The sequence below is a fragment of the Malus domestica genome, chromosome 05, assembly GCF_042453785.1.
Source record: "Malus domestica chromosome 05, GDT2T_hap1".
Taxonomy (NCBI): domain Eukaryota; kingdom Viridiplantae; phylum Streptophyta; class Magnoliopsida; order Rosales; family Rosaceae; genus Malus; species Malus domestica.
The window spans coordinates 31,386,864-31,409,931 of record NC_091665.1 but is presented as its reverse complement, the minus strand read 5'-3'; the positions used below and the strand labels follow the sequence as shown (position 1 = coordinate 31,409,931).

Below are 23,068 nucleotides of genomic sequence, written 5' to 3'. Positions count from 1 at the left end.
GCATTCATTCCAAGCTCTTCCAATCCAAATGGCGAACAACACTTGTCTCGACAAGTCATAGAGTTGACGAGTGCCCTTGCACAACAGACAACCTTGGTGAATCAACTTTTGCAATGCATCGGGATCAAACGTGCCCCTGACGAGGTATCCCGAAGTAGGACAAGGGCAGACAGACATTTCCAGCAGCGTCCCGGCAAGCAGCCACTCGACCAGCCACGAGCCAAACGTTTGGGCAGTGTACATTCCCGTCTTCGAGCGCGAATGAGCATGCACTCTCGACTAGGCCCACGGAGGAGCATACATTCACGGTGGGGGTCATACTCCGATAGTCAACATGAACAACCTTCTGGGCAAAGTGTCTATTCGCAGCTAAGCCCACAAGGAGCGTCCTCCACCTCACATCAGAGTAGGCAGCACGACGGACGGAGAGAAGCAGTCACTTAATCCAGCTCAAGTTCAACCAGCAGCCTGCGAAGAACTCGCTCGCCTACTAGGAACACACCACATGCACTGCATCCGCGGCATAGACGAGCCAAACACATGGAAGAGCAGCCTAGACCAGCAAGTCATGACTGGGGGTAGCCGAGAGCTCCGCTACCCCAACAAAGGCAAATTCAGGAAGAAGTAGAGAGACTCTTGACCAAACGATTACATGATTTCCAACGCAACGAGGTCACCGACGAGGCACTACGACGGAACATAACCAACATAAGCAGGTCACCCTTCACGGAGGAGATCGAGCAGGCAGAGCCTCCACGTGAGTTCAGCATGCCATATTTCACATCTTTTAAAGGGGATGAAGACCCGGAGAGACACTTAAAACGTTACCAAAGTGCAATGATCCTTTATCGAAACAACGATGATCTCATGTGCAAGATATTCGCCACCACTCTACAAGGCGAGGCGCAAGATTGGTTCTACACCCTGCCGCCACAATCCATTCGGAATTTCTACGAACTTTCTTTGGTTTTCACCAAAGAATATTCATCCTATCGCTCGATCAAAAAGAAGTCTGACCATTTGTTCGACGTTAAGAAGAACCCAAAGGAGTCGCTTCGCGACTATGTGAGGAGGTTCAAAGTAAAGAAGGCAAAAATAGTCGGATGCAACGACTCGATACCTAGAGCAGCCTTCCAAAAAGGATTTCCAGCAGACCACCCGCTATTCGGAAAATTGATCATGAAAGAAGATCTAACTCTGGCAAACTCTTTTGCTTTAGCAGAGAAGCATGCACTTTGGGATGAGGCTCGCCAATGCATATTCAAGGACTTGAAGAAGTACCCGACATCACCTCCCTAGAAGCAGCGGATGACTTATTCGCATGTTTGACGGTATCTAAAGTAGCAATAAGCTCTACCATCATGCGAGAAGAGCTGGGGGCTCGACTACTTGTATTCTACAGTTACCTGCAGTCATCATCATGACGCACTATTCCGCCGAATCTAAACCGGCGGTGATAAAGGCGTAGACCCTGGCAGATGCAAAGTTTTCTGACGAACGTAACAACTCGGCCCAACGATGCCTCGAAGGCAGTCGATCACACTTTAGCCGCACATATTCCCTTAATGGAGATTTCTGGCATTCGCATGTCAACGGCGCATCCAACTACAAAGGCTCGCGAGCAGCCGTGGTTCGTGGCAACCGACTACTTCACCAAATATGTGGAAGCAGAGCCCATGACGACCACAATTCAGACGGACATAGAGCGCTTCATATGGAGGAACATCATTTACCGATTTGGCATCCCTTAATCCATTGTCACCAACAACGGCCTGCAATTCGTGGGTAAAGATTTGGCGAAGTTCTTCCAAAAATATGGCATCAAGCAGCATATGTCCATGCCGAGATATCCTCAAGGCAATAGGCAGGCCGAAACATCCAAAAAGATGGATCTCATCTGGGAAGGTCTGTACAAGCTCAGTAGAATAGGTGGCAAGAGTAATTATACCCCCGCTACCATGAAACGATAAAAAGATCGAAAAGTAGTAGAGCGCATACAATCTGAAGAAGTACCATGTGTGACCTCCCACTACATCAAAGCCTGAAGACTCAAGAAGCTCGACGGGCACCACTTCACAAGTCGAGGACTATCCAGTTGTTATGCAGTTCCTATCTTACAGCTAAGTTCTCGTTCGTTTCACTCGTTTTTCAATAAGGAATTCAGAAGTAATCACAACTTGGCTCGGCTGCATGCTTATAACAACTGATCACTCCGGCACTTCAAAAGAAGACTGCGCCCTTCTTAGGGACCCATCGCAGGAATTGCGCCCCCCGAGGAACCAACCATGCTCTCCAGTGTGAGAGGGTAAACTAATTGCTCTCCAGTGCGAGAGGGTAAACCAATTCCCCGACACCCATATGGGTCAGCTCTCAAAGACGGGAGGATAAACTTTACACTCCGAATATCCAGACATGGATGAGCCTGGCTGCCCTAGTATAACTAGATGCACGATGGCTTGCGTCGGGATTCCTAGAAGTAGCCGCAATGGTCTTTTTCAAGGCTTAGCTAACTGAAGGATTTTGGGTCTCTTGGCCTAATCCGTGGGGAACCGGGCCCTAGAGACGGAGAGGGCACATTACGCAGTACATTCGATGGACGGCTGCCCTGGAATCCTAAAGCTGCTACCGAGTGCACTAAGGTAGCCTACGGATTCCGGAAGGCTGCCTACGGCTTGCCCTTCGAGCAGTAAAGCCGCGCTAGACTTATGCAACTGCACATTCTTGTGAAAGGTTAAACAAGCTAGCGCGCATATACGAAGTTTTATCCACTGCCGACATGCTACGTAGTCGATAAGCTTCACCTCTGCCAAGCGCGGAACAACCTACACCAAGTCCTAAAGTGTTGTGATACTTGCTACGCAACCTACGGAATTGAAGAAAGTCAAGGTTAACAACCTAGTGGTTACGCGGACTTGTCTGCTTCTGTAAGTAAGGCATCCGGCTGCCAACCCTATGGTTAACAACTTTGCAAAGTTCTACACCAACACCTACGGCTGCATAGGCTACGCGAGCTTGTCTGCTTATAAAAAAGTAGCATGCCTGCCACTGGTCTATCAAGTCTAAAGGTTAGGGCATGAACAAAAGAAGTGAAGATGAAGAAAAACGAAGGAAAACATGTTTATAAACAACTAGCAAAGGCCGAAGGAGTTCAAGCAAAACAAGAGCTACAAGGAAAAACAAAGAAAATCCTAAAGGCTACCTAAAATACTACACTACAGCAGCTTGGACATCCCACGACTACTCGGTCGCCACACCTTCATCTGGCGCTTCACCCCCGGCTGCCCCAGTCTGTGCACTAACTTCTCCAACTACTTCACCAATGGAAGCCTTAAAAATAAAAGCAAGCAAGTCTTCTGGAGAAATAGAGAAGCTCATCCACTCCCTTCTTAGCATAAGCAGCAAAACGAAGCTCATAATTTGCAAGCTTACGATCTTGAATCTGAGGCGAATCAATCTCAGCAGCAAAGGGAGCAGGCTTTGGCGCCACTTTAGCAACAGAGTCCACCTTACCACTCTTCATAATAGCAAGTCTCTACAAAGGTGAACCGGACTTGGCTCCCAAAGAACGTCCTGGTACAGACTTCGGCACTGGGGGCATGATAAAACCTTACGCTGAGCAATCTTATCCACAATTGTACTAGCCTTTCTCAACATGGAAGACGCCACATGCTCAGATCTAGCAGCCTTATTTTTTCCCATTGGAAGAAGTCATGTCAATCACATACCTTTCGGTAGCAAGCGGACCCTCATGAGCAGCAGAAGAAGTCTTTAGTTTTTTCTTAACTGGCATCTCATGAGCAGGCGGGGAAGATCTCTTCTTTCCATCTTCATTCATAGTAAGCTCCACGACAGCGATCAGACGAGCCAATGCATCCGCATTGATCCTCTTTACCTCATCTTTCTGGAGTAGCCCACATTTCTTTCAACAAAGAGGACTAAGCAGCCAACGACATTCATGGTACTCAGCAGGGGAGCTCAACCCAGCATTCCAGCAGGCAGAAGGCTTGCATGCCCAACATTCCAGCAGCCCATGAGACCCGCAATCTCCTTATTTCTCTCAATCGCCAGCCTGGCCCGAGTCAGGTCCAAGAGCCCAAAGGACATGAGCCATGCGGCTCGCCTAGCACTGCGCCCCAGCGCCACAATCCTCGACCCCAGCTGCACAAGCTGCCCTTGGCTCAAGCCAAGCCAATCTACCCAAGCAGTGGTCCCTGCCACGACATCTCCTCAACCCATGCCAAGCCAACTCCTGGCCCCTGCCAGCCAACGTGCCGCACCACCCCGACGACTGCCCTGCAATAGCACTATCCAAGAAGAAGGCAAGAAAAATTAAATTTTTCTTACATCGGTGCGGCACGGAGAAGACGAAGAAACCAACGAAAGACGATCCTTTGCACGTGCAAGATGTAGAAGATTGCTAGAGGAGGGGGAACAAATATCCTCTAACCTTCTCTCTCTTGTTGGGTAGAATAAATCGCTCTCCAAAGTTGATTTAATAACCCACTTAAGGTGGAATTAAATAGGCTTTGAGAGAAATTTATTTCTCTTTCCTAGAAGGATCTAATTTCCATTTAAAGAGAGAATCAACATCAAAATAGGAAACAGTCTTAAGTTTCCTAAAGCAAGAAAATCTCTACACCGTTGCCCTTTCCTACAAGCAGCCCAACAGGTGTGGGGGCATTTGTGGAGCCAAAAATAATCACAAGGCGACACGTGGATTTTTGACAAAAAAAGACAAAACTACCCTTGAGGTATACTGGGATTCCTACGTGCAATCAGCAGACAATTATCCTTCAACCAAGTCAAAAGTGCCCAAAATAGGTATCAACTTAAAACCTAATTTATTCATATATTTCCCATTTCATTATTTAGCTAATCAATTAGCTAAATAATATACTTATTCCTTTCATATTTCCTAAAATTGACTAATTAAGGGATTAATTACCTAATCAATCCCTTAATTATCAACTAAACCTCTAAATTATAACCAAAAACCCACTAGGGCCGGCCATGCCCTTTATTTTCTGTTTGTTGCTGCCATTTTCTCCCCCTTTTTATGACATTCAAATAGCTAGTTAATTAGGTTATTACTATTTGCTAATTAACTAGCCAATTATTTCCATAACTCCCCAAAATAACTAGCCCATTATCTCCATAACCCCTCAAAATAAATCACCATTTCCTCTCCTATAAATTGGGTCCCATTTTCACAAAACACTAATTCCAACACTTTGGCAAAAATCCCAAAATTCTCTAAACACTCTTTCTCTCTAAAATTCTAACTTTGGCATCGGAGGTTCTTCGGCCAAATCCCCCCCATTCATTGTGGGCGCGTGAGGCTCTTGGCCTTAACCTAAGGTGCTAGTTGTTTTGTAGGTGCAAAATCGTCCAAGATCGAAGAGGAGAAAATTTGCATCCACAATATGGTTATGATTTAATGTTGACTCTTACTTGTAATCCTTTAGGTTTTCCATCTCTCCCTCTCATCCAAGGCTGCTGAGTAATTGATGGGAGCATGCACTAGAGAATATTGACATGTAGAGAAGAAAAGATTTTTCAATGTGATCAGAACACAGAGTGATACACTACAAAATATTTCTCGCAGAGAACAAGAGACAAGGGAAATATTTTATATATTAAATCATGACCATAGGATCTTCATCAAACGGACAAGAACAGAAACTCTGGAAAGTGTACGAGGAAGAAAGTAGGAGAGAAATCAAACCCGCATCAATCGAGGTTAAACAATCTTAATTTCCACACCCTTTCCCTCTGTGTCGATCGTTGACAAATCATCCCTGAACGTTTATCTATTAATTCCCAGAAGATTATCAAATCGTACATCTTTCTAATTCTCCGTTTTTGTCCCTTACCCTAATAAAACAGAGATTTGCAGACAAATTACATCGATTAATTTTCCATCGTTGACCTCAATCACAATCAGAACAATATAATATCTCACGTTTCAAACATGTCGCAGTGCAGTCCAAGCGTCACAGATTGGAAAAACCCACGTACTACTTCGTGCCTTGCTCTTCATAAACTCCACAACCAAGTGATCGCAGAAGCAAGTTTTCTTCCTTCCTTTCTCTCCTCCCAGTTTCTAACGATTTTGTCACGGAAAACCGTAGCAATATTCTTCACAGGATAACCAGAATGGTGGGGTTGAACCAGAAGAAAAGTGAGCAGATTTCCATGTGTAATGGGTTTTACAAACGACCTCTTCCTTCTCCTCCCGCGATTGAGTTCTCTTCTTCTGAGGGCAAGGTCAGTGTCACTTTATCAGTGTCTACTTCTTGCATAAATCGTGTTTTCGTGATTGTAGTTTGCGTTATGCTTTGACATATCATGTAGCTCTTGCGATGGTTAAGAGTGTCTACAGTTGCACAGAGATTTTGTGTTCAATTTCTTCCTCCAAAAGTATTGCTTGTTAAAAAAAAGGGTTAATTAGTAGGTTTATTTGTGTTTGTGTTAAAACACATTAGGGTTATTATGTTTGGGTTCATTATTATAATGGCCTTTCATAATTAAGAACCTCAGTGCAAGAATGATATGTAAACACAACACATTAGTGTTTGTGTGTTAGAACACGTTAGTGTTAGAACCTCATTTTACATTTCTTAAGGCTAGAGAGCTATCTGAGGAATGTAAAATACTTATTTTGGTTGGGAAATGTAAATAAAAATATAAAAATATTGTTTGTTAAATTAAAAAAAAAAAGGATCGCTCAAAATAAAATGCATTTACTAACATTATCTTGGAACTTTATTGCATAATAATTCACGGTGTAACATCGAGTGATCCCAACATTACACATTGAGCTTGTTTGATTTTGGTTTGTTTTATCCACACTCTCCACTTAAACCCCACATCAAACTCTTCGTTCGTTAAAAAAAAAAACTTGTGCGTTTGTCTTTTTGACCATGAACAAAACGCGCAAAAGAAGTATAGTAACCTAAATTAGATACGAAATAAAAAGTTCCTAATACTAAGAAATTGAAAAGCTTGACCCAACCCAATTTTTATACCAAAGAGTGGCCACATCTATCACTCTTTTCTCTCAGGGAATGCACTCTCTCTGTATTTCGATATGAACAGGTAAATTAGTTATTCACTCGTTTATCATAGATTGAGTTCATGCATATTTTGGATGAATTAGGTATTGCTAAACCAAATTTTAAATCCAATCTTGAAAGAAAATTCTAATAATTCACTTGTTTATCAATCAATACGTTTTGAAGATAATTTTGACTCATTGTCAACTTGATTTTTTTAATTTTTTTGCATCAAATGTGCATCACTATAAAGTACATAAACGTTTGATGTGAATACAGGTAGCAATAGGTTGGGAGTGAAACATTCAAACTGGTAAACGTACTCTTGTTATGATAGTGTATTTAGAAAAATATTATATTTTTAAAAAGTTTATACAGCCTAAATAGTTATTTAATAGTAGTGCGTATAAGTCAATCAACATTAAAAAATATGTATACGATACGAGGAGTGCCAAATTCGTAATATTTCTTTTACAACATAACCTTTTGCTACTTTCTATTTGAGGTTCTACAAAAAAATTGAATCTTTCATTTATCTTTAACTCGATTTCCAAACTCTTTTAGATGTGATTACATCAATCGAAGACCCAGAAAGACAATGTCTTTAACTTATTAGATATCACGTAATTCCTTTCACTTAATTAACATATTAATTTTATAGTCAAATAAAATCCCAGATTTGGGATACCAAATTTGCAATGGCAACCCCTTCCCGAGAAAACGACAATCTTATCCTTGCTGTTATGGAAGACTTTAAAAGCCGTGGCATTTCGAAAACAACCAGATTTGGGATTACCAAATTTTCCATCGTTGACCTCAATCACAATCACAACAATATAATATCTCATGTTTCAAACATGTCGCAGTGCAGTCCAAGCGTCACAGATTGGAAAAGTCCACGTACTACTTCGTGCCTTGCTCTTCATAAACTCCACAACTAAGTGATCGCATGAAGCAAGTTTTCTTCCTTCCTTTCTCTCCTCCCAGTTTCTAACGATTTTGTCATGGAAAACCGTAGCAATATTCTTCAAAGGTTAAACAGAATGGTGGGGGTTGAAGCAGAAGAAAAGTGAACAGATTTCCATGTGTAATGGGTTTTACAAACGACCTCTTCCTTCTCCTCCCGCGATTGAGTTCTCTTCTTCTGAGGGCAAGGTCAGTGTCACTTTATTAGTGTCTACTTCTTGCATAAATCGTGTTTTCGTGATTGTAGTTTGCGTTATGCTTTGATGTATCATGTAGCTCTTGAGATGGTTAAGAGTGTTTACCTATGCACATTGATTTTGTGTTCAATTTCGTCCCCCAAAAGTATTGATTGTTAATAAAAAAAAGGGTTAATTAGTAGGTTTATTTGTGTCTATTAAAACACATTAGGGTTATTATGTTGGGTTCATTATTATAATGGCTTTCATATTTAAGAACCTCAGTGCAAGTATGAAACGTGAACACAACACATTAGTGTTTGTGTGTTAAGAACACATTAGTGTTAGAACCTCATTTTGCATTTCTTAAAAAGTTAGAGAGCTCTCCGAGGAATGAGATGTGCAATACCTATTTTGCTTGGGAAACGTAAATAAAAATATAAAGATATTGTTTGTGAAATTAAAAAAAGGATTTGCGCAAAATAAAATACATTTACTAACATTATTTTGAAATTTTATTGCATAATAATTCACACCGTAATATCAAGTGATCTCAACAGTACACATCGAGCCTGTTTGATTTTGGTTTGTTTTATTGACACTCTCCACTTAAACCCCACATCAAACTCTTCGTTTGTTAAAAAAAAAAAAAAAAAAATTGTGTGTTTATCTTTTCGACCACGAACAAAACGCGCAAAAGAAGTATAGTAACCTAAATTAGATACGAAATAAAAAGTTCCTTATACTAAGAAATTGAATTGCTTGACCCAACCCAATTTTTATACCAAAGAGTGACCACATCTATCACTCTTTTTGACACACCCCGACCTAGATTGAGGCATGCTAGCTGTCACGTGAGGGTGACGTAGCCATGTGCACAATGCGGAAGCAATATTAATATAAGAAATGCGAATAAACAAAAACCAAACCAACTAGAGCACTAGATAAGATAAGGTGCAAATGCGATATTAAGTGTGATTGCACAACTAGAGCATAAGTAGCCTAAGTGCAGTCCAGCATGACGAATAGTAATTATACAACACCCAAAGGTGATCCTACATTAGTGATAATCTGTCAGAACCTCCATCAAATCCTCGTAAGCCACCAACAAGCACTCCTACCTGAAACCTGGAGGGGCGCAAAACAGAAAGTGTGAGTGGGCAAAAACAAAGCTTTTCAAAACCATTTCAACATCAAATATAGTAACCCCTCGCCGTAAAACCTGTATAATTTCCCAGAAAGTAGAATATATAATATCTCAAAACCATGCTAAAAAAACGTTATTCATAAGTATACCATGCCAAATATCTTAAATTAACATAATAAGTAACTCAGGTGAAATAACTCATGAGAAATAACATATCAGCCGGATCCACTTAAAGTGGCATGTACGGCTGAATCTATAGCTCAACAAGTATGCCTGCACACGAGTCAGAACCACCTATAGTGGTCTGTACGACAGGACTGGGTGTAAATAAATACGCTTTAGTGCTACGATCACGTGAAGATTGTGCGAATAATCGCGGGTCACCTACGAGTCGGAACCACCTAAAGTGGTATGTATGACAAGACTGTGCACCTAACTTGGATCCAAGGTGAACGTATGGTGCGGGAGGTGAACATCACGTGAAGGATTGTGCCCTAACCACGGGTGGGAACACTAACACTGGGGTACAGGTTTATGAGCTCTCAACACATTTCACATAATCATCAATTGACATAAACAATCTACAACTCACCTGGTACTTACCTGAGCATCCACAACATCGAACATAGATATATGCAAGTACTATACTAATTCATAGTCTAAGCATAAATCAATAGGCATGACATTTCAGAACATAATTTCATTTAAACACATTTTCTGGGAAAAATACCAAGTATATAAGTATATACTGAAAACCAAAAGCCCACTCACAGATATGTGGAAGGGTCGTAGCCCCCTAGTCTCGCTTGATTGCGCTCGTCCTCAGGATAAGTCTCACCTATATGCGAAACAACTATATAAACGTTATTTTAAAGCACATACACAAAACTAGGTAATAACTCCTCATACATTGCTTAATTGGGGTGTTTGAATATACCACAGTGACCTACTCAACCCCACGAGAAACCTATATTTTTAGAAAAAATTTCCGACGTCCCACGCGCCCTTACGCTTCGGCCACGGCACGGCCACACGCGCAGGAACGTGCCTGACACACCAAACGAAATAGTTAACGCCATTAGCGAATATTCCGTTAAAATATAGAATATGTTGTTAAAGATACTTGACGCCGTTAGGATATTCCATCAACTTTGATGGAATATCATCCTTCTCCTTCCTTGGTTTGCCAGAGTCCGGCGCTGACCACCGCTGCGTTGCCAGTTTCTGGAAAAACTTCAAAGCTTCATATCTCACTCATTTTTAAACCAAATTCCTTGATTTTTGTACCAAAATGAAGCTTAGGATGAGAAGAACACATTCTTACCACTTTAAGGTCCTAAAACTCACAGGATCTTGCCGGAAAAATCACAATAATCCGGCCACTTCTGCCACTCCACAAACTGGGATTTCCCGACGTCCAAAACCCTTCAAAACTCTTCCCTAAGCGTCGTGAAGAAGCTCTAAAGCTCCCTAGCACCCTAAAACTTGACGGACATTCCGCGATCACGACAAGTGAACTGTACACCTATCGGAGCTCCCTGGTTCTCAAGTTTCCGAAGTCCCCACATCCAACCAACGCTATGGTTCGACTCTTGGACTTGCAAGGATTCCAAAAACACCAACTACAACCTCAATTCGTGAATGGAGAGCTAGGGTAGGAGTTGTCCGTATGGTTGTATGGAAATGGAAAAAAAATCCGAGAGGGAGGAAAGAGAGAAAGGGTCAACGAGAGTGGTATGATTGTGTGTGTGGTCCAGTTTGCAATCAATCAAACAAAACATTAAGTCCTTTAGTACTAATTGGGTCCAATTAATTAGGAATAGAACCAATTGGTCCCTTAACCTTAGCCCATTTACACACACAACTCAACGCTCAAAGGTATATAAGTCATTTCACACCATCGATAAAATATTTCGGGATGGGCTGTCACACTTTTCTCTCAGGGAATGCATTCTTGCCGTATTTCGATATGAATAGGTAAATTAGCCATTCACTTGTTTATCATAGATTGAGTTCATACAAATTTTGGATGATTAGGTATTGCTAAACCAAATTTTAAATCCAATCTTGAAAGAAAATTCTAATCATTCACTTGTTTATCAATCAATACGTTTTGAAGATAATTTTTAACTCATTGTCAACTTGAATTTTTGAATTTTTGCATCACATGCGAATATCAGTTGCAATAAGTTGGGAGTGAAACATTCAAACCGGTAAACGTACTCGTGTTATGATAGTGTATTTAGAAAAATATTATATTTTTAAAAAGTTTATACAACTTAAAAAATTATTTAATATTAGAGCATATAAGTCAATCAATATTAAAAAGTATGTGTATCCGATATGAGGAGTGCCAAATCCGTAATATTTCTTTTACAACATAAGAGCAGTTTCACCGTGGGAAAGGCCCCCTTGGGTTATTCACTATTTAATTCACCTAGTGAACAGTAATTGCCCTTAATGAACAGTAATTGCCTTTTGCATCTCCACCCTTACACTTGAATAGCCCTGACGACAGGTAAATAAAATAATAATATTTTTTGCAATTGCTTGGAATTTCCCATGCACCTCTCCACTCCCTCATGTCACTCCCTCTCTTTCCACTCATCTTTCTCACCCACTTTCCTATTCGAAAATTAAACAAATCAAACTCCAAAACCATGAAGCCTTAATCTTTGGGACTAAAGAATCCTTGCTATACCGTTGCATGCGTCATTGGACCATCACGGTGTAAACCACCATTGAACCCGAGAGCTTCAAGATCTGAAACTCGAACCCAGGTGAGGTTCTCTATGCAAATCTTGTTTCATTATGTCCTCATGTTGCTTGGGACAAGATTTGTGGTGTTTTTCCAGTTCGAAACCAAAGGTTTAACCCCCTGCAATTTCTCTGAAACCTTGCCCAGTTTTTGGTCACTTCCTCGGAGCAAACTCCGGCAAATTTGTGGGTTGAGATCTAACTGACGTTGAGGCAAAATAGAAGAAAAAACATGGATGACGTCAGGGCGACGTCAGCCTTGCATCAAACCCAATCCGAGCTGGTAACTCTCTATCGACCTCTAGCTCAGGCCTGCTCGGGCTCCCTTGCCAGCACACGCTGGACTTGATTGCTCGGGCTCTCTGGCCCTGTTCACTCGCTTGTCCCTCGGGCTCCAGCACACGCTAGAGCTGCTATAATCTTTTGCTACTTTCCATTTGAGGTTGCAAAAAAAATTTGAATCTTTCATTTATCTTTAACTCGATTTCCCTACTCTTTTATAAGTGATTACATCAATCGAAGATCCCAGAAGGACAATGTCCTTAACTTATTAGACGTCACGTAATTCCTTTTGCTTAATTAACATATTAATTTTAAAGTAAAATAAAATCACAAATTGGGATATACCAAATTTGCAAAGGAAAACTAATGAAAAGAGTTTGAAAACTTTGAGTTTTAACGATAAGGACAAAATAAAGAGTAAAGTGAATAGTATCATAATTGATTTTTTAGTGTAAATATGTGATTTTTCGTTAAAATGAACAGTACCGAGAAATTTTCGTCAAAGTTACTAATTTGCAATGACAACCCCTTCCCGAGAAAACGACAATCTTATCCTTGCCGTTTGATTATTGATTGGAAGACTTTAAAAGCTGTGGCATTTCGAAACAGTATATTACGCGGGTTTCCTTTCCTAATCGAACGCAACGGAGAATTTTCCACGACGCCGATCCGAACCAAAACCCAAAACCCAAAACCCAAAACCCTAGCAACGCACCAGACAAATCGAGAATTTGAAAATTCATTGACGTTGACTCTTCAATTTTCTCAGCCCTACCCAGATCTGATTTTCTTCCACAATTTTTTTCTTCGTTTTATTTGTTTAATTTTTTTAGTTAAAAAATAAATAAATTAAAAACATGGCTATGGCGGGGCTGTACAGACGAACCCTTCCTTCTCCTCCGGCAGTCGAATTTGCTTCCTTACAGGGAAAGGTACAACCTTCAGATGCAGCTTCCTCACCCCTTTACTTACTTTTTCTTCAAATTTTTCATTTTTTAATTTCCCCCAATATTTTATTATTATTATTTTTTTTGGCGATGCTTAACATTTAGCATTACAGCTTAAAACTTTAATTTCTCTGTAGATACCCTTTTATAATACAATCTGAATATGTCATTTTCCCCAATTTTTGTTTGCGGTTAAAGTTCTGTAAGAATTTTGAGTTCTGTGTATGTATGATCCAACATTTGTTTGGCTGCCTGTGTTTTTGGGAATTTAGCAGGTTGTTCATTAAGTCACGTTATATGGTTTGTTCTTGTGTTTTTTTTCTAGGGAGTGGATGATTTTCCTGCTTGTCATGTGTTTCTGTTCTGAACCATTTTTTCCGGTTACTAAATTTGATGGTTTTCGAATTGCAGGAGCTTTTTCTTGAAGCCATTCAGAGGGGAACTATGGAGAACTTCTATAGGTTGATTTCTTATTTCCAGACACAATCCGAGCCCGCTTATTGCGGATTGGCGAGCCTGTCCATGGTTTTGAATGCCCTTGCCATTGATCCCGGAAGGAAATGGAAAGGTAAGGTTTGAAGTTTTATCAGCTAATATGATTGAAGGTATCATTTTGTTGGACCAGCTAGTGAATGGCATTTTAAATTTCATTGACAAAGTCAAGTTTTGTTATATTCGCCATCCTGTTAATCGTATCCATTTAAGTTCTATTGGATAAATTCCGACTAGATTGATGTGGATGAAAATTTCTTTCTCCTTGATCTTGGACAAAATTGTACCTACAAAACAATTAACACGTTTGGTTAAGGCCAAAAGCCTCACGCGCTCACGATGAATGGAGGAGGCTTTGGTCGAAGAACCTCCGATGCCAAAGTTAGAATTTAGAGAGAAAAGTGTTTAGAGAGTTTTTTGAGTTTTGCAAGAGTCTCGACCTAGTCTTTCAAAGAAAATGGAGTCCTATTTATAGAGTATGGCCGACCCTCTTTGGAAGAGAGAGTGGCCGGCCCTTGGATGTTTTTGGGGTGTAATGGTGATTAATAGATTAATTAGGAATTAATCCATTAATTAGCCTAATTAATTTAATTTATATGAAAGGTTTTGAAGGTTATGGAATGATTTCCTTGTAGAGGATATGGAGTAAAGATGGATGAGATAAATTTGAACTTATTACCTATTTTGAGCACTCTTGACTTGGTTGATGGATGATTCTCCGCTGCTCGCGTGTAGGAAACCCGGTGTGTCTCGAGAGTCATTTTGTCCTCTTCACCTAAAAATCCACGTGTTGCCTCTTGATTATTTTTTGGCTCCACAAATGCCCCCACACCTGGTGGGCTGCTCGTAAGAAAGGGCAGCAGGTGTAGAGATCTTCTTGTTCTAGGAAACTAAGGACTGCTTCCTAATTTGATGTAAATTCCCTCTTTAATATGAAATTAGATCCTTCTAGGAAAGGGAAATAAATTTCTCTCAAAGCCTATTTAAGTCCACCTTAAGTGGGTTGTTAAATCAACTTTGGAGAGTGATTCTACCCTACAAGAGAGAGAAAGCTTAGAGGATATTTGTTCCCCCTCCCCTAGCAATCTTCTACACTTACCCGTGCAAATGATCGTCTTTCGTTGCTTTCTTCGTCTTCTCTGCGCCGCATCAATGTAAGGAAAACTTAATTCTCCTTGTCTTCTTCTTGGGAGGTGCTGCCATAGGGCAGCCTTCGGGGTGGTGCGGCACGTCGGCTGACAGGGGCCAGGAGTCGTCTTGTCATGGGCCAATGAGGTGGTGTGGCAAGGGCCATTGCTTATGCTGCTCGGCTTGATTGAATCCAAGGATTAGCTCGGCATGGGCCGAGGAAGTGGCGTGGCATGGGCAACGGTTTGGGCTGCCATGTCTGGGCTGCTTGCCAAAAATGAGGAAACTGCTTGAGTTTGATTTCTCAGCTGCCATAGATGGAGCAGTCAAGGATAAAGCTGCCAAGATCAGAGCTGTTGAAGATGAAGTGTTGGATGAGTGAACTATTAAGTGCAAAAGTGGCTACTCACACTGGAGAGCAAACCCATATGGGTGTCGGGGAATTGGTTTACCCTCTCGCACTAAAGAGCAATTAGTTTATCCTCTCACACTGGAGAGCAAACCTAAAAAGGGTTTTGAGCAGTTGTTGTGGACAGCAGTTGAGCCAGGCTTATGAGTAACTTCTTGAATCTTCATTGACAATAAAGAAATAAATCAATTGTGCTGGAAGGTAGAAACTGCATATCAAACTGGATAATCTTTGGCTTGCGAGGCCTTGTTCGTTGAGCTGCTTGAGACTTCGAACTTATTTGGAAAAGCCCAAACGGGGTTCAGGGGGTGATGGAGACTTCCCTTGCTTGTGTAGGCTGTTTCGTTGACCTGTCAAGATACTCATCGCATCGACCCTCATTGGTTAGCTTCTCAAGGTACTATTTCCACTTTAGGCAGCCGTTGGTAGTGTGGCCTAGTCCTTGATGGAATGCGCAATACTTTGTATGATCCAGTCTGGTAAGATCGCCTTTCATGGGTGGCAGCAGTTCGAACCAAGGTTCATTCTTGAGCTTGCGGAGAATTTGGCCAATTGGAACTGTGAACTTGGTGAATGTTTCAGGCCCTGAGTCTTCTTTGGTTGAGGAACGTTCCATGTGCTTCTTTTCCGACTCGTTTTTGTTAGATTGCTTGGCCTCGTCCCATAATGCATGCTTTTCTGCCAAAGCATACGAAGCTGCTAGGGTTAGTTCTTCTCCCATGATCAGTTTTCCGAATAAAGGATGTTTGGTGGGAAGCCCATTTCTGAATGTTGCCGTTGCTATTTCCTCGTTGCAGCCAACAATCTTGGCCTTCTCAGCTTTGAACCTCTTGACATAATCGCGAATTGTCTCCCTAGGGTCTTTTACGATGCTACGGCGGTAGAGTATGAAACCAATCTTGCGCTTCGCCTTGTAGAGTTGTGGCAAAAATTTTGCACATAAGCGCGTCGTTGTTCCTTTAGAGGATCATGGTATTGCAGTAGTGCTTGAGATGTCGATCCGGATCTTCGTCTCCCTTGTTCGGAGTGAAGTGAGGCATAGTGAACCCGTGAGGTGGATCTGTCTGCTCAATCTCATTTGTGAATGGTGACATGCTTATGTTGGTCATGTCTCGTCGAAGCACATCGTCAGCAGGCTCGTTACGTTAGAAATTGCGCAATCGTTCAGTTAGGAGCCTCGCAACTTCTTGAATTTGCCTCTGCTGGGGCAGTGGAACTTTCGGCTACCCCTAGTCGTGACCTATGGGTTTGGGCCACTCTTCCCTATGATCGACTTGTCTATGTCGCGATTGCGGTGCATGTGGCATGTTCCTGGGAGGCAAACAGGCTGCTCGCAGGCTATCGATTGAACTTGAGTCGGATTGAGTGGCTGCTTCTCTCTGTCTACCATGCTGCCTACTCCAATGTGAGGTGGAGAATACTCCTTGCGAGCCTAGTTGTGAGTGAACACTTCGCCTGAAAGGTTGTCCATATTGATAATCGAAGTGTGACTTCAACCGTGAACGTATGCTCGTCCATGGGCTTGATCGGGAATGCACGCTCCTCTACGCGCTAAGACGAGAGTATACGCTATCCCAAGGACCCAGGTAGGAGCGTAAACTGCTAGAATGCTCGGATCGTGGCTGGTTGATGGGCTGCTTGCCGGGATGCTGGTGGAGAGGTTCATCTGCCCTTGTCCTACTTCGGGACACCTCATCCGAGGCACGTTGGATGTCGGTGCGTTGCAAGAGTTGATTCACCAAGGTTGTCTGTTGTGCAAGGATGCTCATCAACTCTATGACTTGTCGAGACAAGTGTTCACCATTTAGATTGGAAGAGCTTGGAAGGAATGTGCCTCCTTGAGCAGTGGAAGTGTGGTAGGCTACGGGTGCGAGATTTGAGTTAGGAAATGTCAAATTTGCGAAGAAATGTGAAAATGCCCCCGGCTTGATGGTAGGTCCAGATGGTTGAGATAGTCTTAGGCCGACTTGGGCTGCTTAGGAGGCCACGGTGGCAGGCTGGGTCATAGGAGTAGGCTGGGCCACGAGAGTGAGCTGCCCGGCAGAAGCAGGCTGGGCCGTGGGAGTAGGCTGCTTGGCGGGAGCAGGCTGGGTCGCAAGAGTGGGCTGCTCGGTGCGTGATGCACGCGAGTGCGAGGCTTGGGCTCGGCTTGGCAACGCATTGGGCTTGCGTTGGGCTTGCTTTGGTGGCACGACTCAGGTCATGGTAGTGGTGACACCATCGACCTCACCACGGGTGGCTATCGTGGTAGCCACCGTGGTGGAACCTTGTGGTGGTGGTGCCACTCCCCCTAAGATCACATTTAGTCTCGTGGATCGCCGCGGTCTCATTTCTTGAATATTGAAATTTTCACTCGTGGAATTTTTTAAATTTCTAGCCATTGTATTTCTCTTTTACGTTTTATTAAAGAATCTTTGCAAATAAAAAATTCTAATAATAAGAACGTACGAAAAAATGCAAGTGGACTAAAAAAATAGAGAAAAACCTTTTTATGCAAGAGTCTTCTACGAGTGTGTGACTCTTTTCTCAATGAAATCATCGATTTTTGGATGCAAATTTCTTCCTTCTTGATCTTGGACAAAATTACACCTACAAAACAATTAACACCTTTGGTTAAGGTCAAAAGCCTCACGCGCCTACGATGAATGGAGGGGGGCTTTGGCCGAAGAACCTCCGATGCCAAAGTTAGAATTTAGAGAGAAAAATGTTTAGAGAGTTTTTTGAGTTTTGCAAGAGTGTCGACCTAGTCTTTGAAAGAAAATGGAGTCCTATTTATAGAGCATGGCCGGCCCTTGGATTTTTTTGAGGTGTAATGGTAATTAATTTGGTGATTAATGGATTAATTAGGAATTAATCCATTAATTAGCCTAATTAATTTAATTTATATGGAAGGTTTTGAAGGTTATGGAATGATTTCCTTGTAGAGGATATGCAGTAAAGTTGGATGAGATAAATTTGAACTTGTTACCTATTTTGGGCACTCTTGACTTGGTTGATGGATGATTCTCCGCTGCTCGCGTGTAGGAAACCCGGTGTGTCTTGAGAGTAATTTTGTCCTCTTCACCTAAAAATCCACGTGTCGCCTCTTGATTATTTTTTGGCTCCACAATTGACTTTCGAAATTGTCCAGGTCATTATAATCTGAGCTGTTGATGATAAAACTGTCTTAGACTAATTGCTTTATTGTCCAATCGAGTATATGTTTAGAATGATGAAACATTTGGTGGATTTAAGAATTTGTTCTTGGTTAGCTCTTACAAGTGTGACACTTTAGTATTGTATGATGTTTTTCCATGCTATTCTTTACGCAGTATAAAATGCATTACACATTATAGCAGTTGTTGCCTCTCGTTATTGCCTCCATCTAGTTTGCAAACGCCTTGATTATCCTATAATCTATATGTATTAAAACTGAGTTCTTTCTCACAGGACCCTGGAGATGGTTTGATGAATCTATGTTAGACTGCTGCGAGCCTTTGGAGACTGTCAAGGTAAAAGGCATCTCATTTGGGAAGCTAGTCTGCTTGGCTCACTGTGCTGGAGCAAAAGTTGAAGCCTTTCGCACAAATCATAGCACAATTGATGAGTTTCGTAAATACGTATTGAGATGTTCTACTTCTGATGATTGTCATGTGATCTCCTCATACGATAGATCAGTTCTCAAACAGGTTATATTACTGTTCTGCTCGACAATTTCTTTGGTGGAACCATTAGTCAATTCAATTTTAATTAGTATTCACTATACTGATGATTATCTCATTTATGGATTCTGCTTATATGACCCTGTGTCACACTCCCCAGTTCTTTGAAAGCTGATCAGGTATTGACTAGTATGAATCAAATTTTTACTGCAGACGGGTACTGGTCATTTTTCACCAATTGGTGGCTATCATGCTGAAAGAGACATGGCGCTTATTTTGGATGTTGCACGTTTTAAGTATCCTCCCCATTGGGTACCCCTCAAAATTCTTTGGGACGCCATGAATAATGTTGATTCATCTACTGGACAACGCAGAGGGTATGCATTAGTGTGTGCTAGTGAATATTACCTTTATACTGGATATTATCCCAATTATTGGATGTGCATGTCAGAAGCAATTTCTATATATTTTTGCTAGAAATGAGATGCATTGAATGTTAATAACATTCTTAATTATTGAATTCCATTTTTTGCGCAGGTTCATGCTTATATCCAGGCCTCACAGCGAGCCAGGACAACTTTATACCCTGGTATGATTGGCAGTTCGTTGTGGTTGTCTGAATGTGCATGTTTTTCTCTGCAGCTTATTAATTTTTTTATATACTTTTTCCTGTCCTAGTGAATATGACCTCTACCTATATGATGTATTTTGATTTGTTAAATTGTCATTATTGTATGCCGTCTCTCCCTTATGTTGTGTTTGACAAAAGTATTTATGTTTGTGTGCTGGAGTTATCGAAAATCTTGGATTGCTTACTTATTGTATGATCGTTGAAGATATTTATCCATTTCTCTGTGGGATCTGTTGCAGAGCTGCAAGCATGAGAGTTGGGTTGGTGTTGCGAAATACTTAATGGATGATGTTCCTCTTCTTCTAAAATCGGAGGAGGTGAAAGACATTCAGGAAGTTTTCTCTGTTGTTTTTATGTCGCTCCCATCCTATTTTGGGCAGTTCATCAAGTGGGTTGCAGAAGTTCGGAGACGAGAGGATGGTGGCCAAAGCTTAAGCCTAGAGGAAAAAGCTAGGCTTGCTGTCAAGGTGATCTGTCTTCTAGAGCTTCACATTTACTTATTTTCAGTTTCTTTGTTTTCCCTTTTCCTGCATAAAATCGTCCCGTTTTTTATCCTTAAGAACCCCAAACAATTTTCTAGTTCTAATCTCAATACCTAAGTTTTTATTTGCAGGAGGAGGTACTGAGACAAGTCCATGACACTGGCCTTTTTAAACACGTGGCAGAATTATTATCTTCAGCACATTCATGCTGCGGAAACTTATATTCCGGTCATGAAGAAAACTTGCCCAACATTGCTGCGAGCGTTTGCTGCCAAGGCGCACAAATTTTGTCGGGGAACTCTGCCTTCTCGGGGGTGTATTGCTGTCAGGAAACATGTGTGAAATGCTTCAAGGCAAATGGTGACAAGCCAGTCACGGTTGTGAGTGGGACAGTGGTAAATGGTGGAACCGAGGAGAGGATGGACGTGCTTGTTCCTTCATCAAAAACAAATTCAGGATGTTCTTGTGCAATTGGGATGCATCCAGCTAGCAATGACGTTCTAACAGCACTTCTACTGGCCTTGCCACCAGGGACATGGTCTGGGATCAAAGACGAGAAGCTTTCAAAAGAAATATCTAACCTTGTTTCCACTGTAAATCTTCCTACCTTGCTTCAAGAAGAGGTAAGTTTGTTTATACCATATTTAGGGCCTCGTATTTAGATCTCGTACAAATACTCGGATGACTTAAATGTAATTATGTGATAAAGGAAGGGGCAAATATGTAATAAGTGAGGAGTCCTTATTCTATAAAAGGACCCTCACCCTCAGAGCAATTCCACCGGAGTGGAATTTGCCCAGGACCCAGGAGAAAAACAGGGCCAGCACCCTGTCAACCAAGTCCACCCCTCAATTTGACTGGTACCCAGCCCGAGCTGGGCAAGAGCCCAGCCCAAAACAGACTGAGCAAGAAGCTGGGCAGTTTGCCTGGCGCGTGCGCTTCACGCAGGCGCTGCCGCGAGTAGCCGACAGGGCTGTCAGCCCACTTGTGCTCCGGATCCCATTAGCGACGTGGCATTCTTATATCTGTTGGATTTCCAACGGCTAGTTTTTCTAGACCGTTGGATTTCCAACGGTAAAAAAAATTTAAATTTTACTTTTAAAATATACCGTCCGATCACAGATCAACGGTCCACGTTAATTAACTAATTAAAATTTATTAAAACATACAGAAAAAATATTAAAAAATACATAAAATTTAAAATAAAAATTTATTTATTTTTTCTATAAATACCTAACTCTCATCTTCCACCTTACACCACATTTCAATATTTTCTACACTTTCTACCAAAGCTTTCATATACTTTTTGTGTGAAAAAAAAATACCAAAAAACTTGTGGTTGAAGAATAAAGTGTATTTGATGAGTTTATGTAATTTCATTTTAGTGTGTTTTTTTTTTGGTTTATTTGATGAGTATGTAATTTTATTTTAGTGTGTATTTTTTTTTAAGTTTATTTGAAATTTTATCTGAAATTGGTTAAAAATCTTATCCGAAATAAACTTAAAAAAAAAAACACACCAAATAAATGCGTTGGGTACCAGCGCATTTTTTTAGGGGTGGAGATGCCTTGGCCTATTACTGTTCACTCCAGTCTATTACTGTTCATTTGAGTGGATAAATGCGCTGGGTGCTGGCGCAAAGTCTTTAGGGGTGGAATTGCTCTCACAATTAGAGGAGGTCAACATGGAGGCCATTCCCAAGCCTCCTCACATCCCCTAAGCTCTAAGCTCTCTCTCCCTCTTCAACAGAGAAATATAATACAATCAGTGTGGACGTAGCCCAAACCTTGGGGTGAACCACGATACATCTTGTGTTATTTACATTTTATGCAGATTCACGGTCGGATTTACGTTGTACCAAGACCATCCGGTTTTGTGCATCAACAAAGTTAAAATGTCTTGTAGTTTTCAGCTAATTTTTCCAGTAAATCTTCACCGACTTTTATTTCAAATATCCTATAACATTTCCTACTGGTTTGGCACAGGTTTTGCACTTGCGACGCCAGCTCCACCTCCTCAAGAAATGCCAAGAGGATAGGGTAGACGAAGATCTTGGCTCTCCTCTCGCTTAGACTTCTTTCACGTTTACTCCGATTTTCCTGTTATCGCCAACTGACATCAAGCAAAAAAGGCATGCTTATCAAGTTACGGATAGGTAGAGGCACTGCAGAAAGCTATAGGTATTACAGAACTGAATGATCAAGAAGTGTCATGGCAAAGAGCCGGTTGTTTCCCTCAGATGAAGCCGCTGGCTGAGCTGCGTGCTAACTGAAATACCGATGTTAGGATGTTTGCACTGTATTTTACGATCAAAATTCTTGATCACTGTGGTTTTTGGTTGAATTTAGTCTAATGCCACCCAATTTTCCTGTGTCAGTTTGGTCTGACTCTCTACTCGCACGGAGTTGTTGAGAATTGAGGTGCAAAGATGAATTGGGTTGCAAATTCAATTGAAGCTATACATGTTTTGTACTTGAAGAGCTCATATAAATATAGTGGCGATATGGGAGGGAAATTATTTTCGCGTATATTTTGTCTGTGCACGTTCCTGGTTATTTTTTAAATTATTCTTATTCGATTAATTCAAATGCTAAAAGTAAGTATGAGTCTTGTAATTGATTTGTTTACTTATTTCTATTGTATCTTTAACCACGGGTTGGCTATGATTACAACTGAAATGAAAATCGATAATTTTGTGGCTTAAAAACACCAAATCTTATTTCAATCGTCATATGTCATAACTCATAACTATTCTGATAAATAATATGATCACAATTGTAAAAATGTGAATATTTTTCATTACTCATATATTACAAAATGACTATACTTAAGATCATATGCTTCCAAATAATTTGACATCGAATTCCCCATTTAATATTGGTGCATAAAAAAACCAACCGGCTCCAATGTTGAAAACGTGGGGCGATCACCAACGCAAACGGCACGTCGTTCTGC

At 41.2% G+C, this 23,068-nt stretch overlaps 1 protein-coding gene across 2 annotated transcripts; it reads left to right on the top strand.

Moving 5' to 3' along the window:
- Positions 1-6,063: 6,063 nt before the first annotated feature.
- Positions 6,064-22,641, top strand: LOC103435918 (glutathione gamma-glutamylcysteinyltransferase 1-like). 2 transcript variants are annotated; one of them, XM_029102587.2, is made up of 9 exons: positions 6,064-6,267; positions 7,922-8,210; positions 13,742-13,898; positions 18,789-19,027; positions 19,214-19,377; positions 19,538-19,589; positions 19,871-20,098; positions 20,245-20,736; positions 22,099-22,641. In XM_029102587.2, the coding sequence occupies exons 2-9, from the start codon at positions 8,139-8,141 to the stop codon at positions 22,183-22,185; spliced, it is 1,491 nt and encodes a 496-aa protein (XP_028958420.1). In that variant the 5' UTR covers positions 6,064-6,267; positions 7,922-8,138; the 3' UTR covers positions 22,186-22,641. The 2 variants fall into 2 exon arrangements, with proteins under 2 accessions (XP_028958420.1, XP_028958419.1); XM_029102586.2 differs by lacking the exons at positions 6,064-6,267; positions 7,922-8,210 and adding an exon at positions 12,982-13,315.
- The last annotated feature ends 427 nt before the right edge of the window (positions 22,642-23,068 follow it).

Excerpts from the sequence above, each read along its gene's own strand:
- LOC103435918 (XM_029102586.2), top strand. The coding sequence starts at position 13,241 with ATGGCTATGGCGGGGCTGTACAGACGAACCCTTCCTTCTCCTCCGGCA. Across the intron at positions 13,899-18,788 it reads TCCCGGAAGGAAATGGAAAG|GACCCTGGAGATGGTTTGAT; the intron begins GTAAGGTTTGAA and ends TCTTTCTCACAG. Across the intron at positions 19,590-19,870 it reads CAGGACAACTTTATACCCTG|AGCTGCAAGCATGAGAGTTG; the intron begins GTATGATTGGCA and ends GATCTGTTGCAG.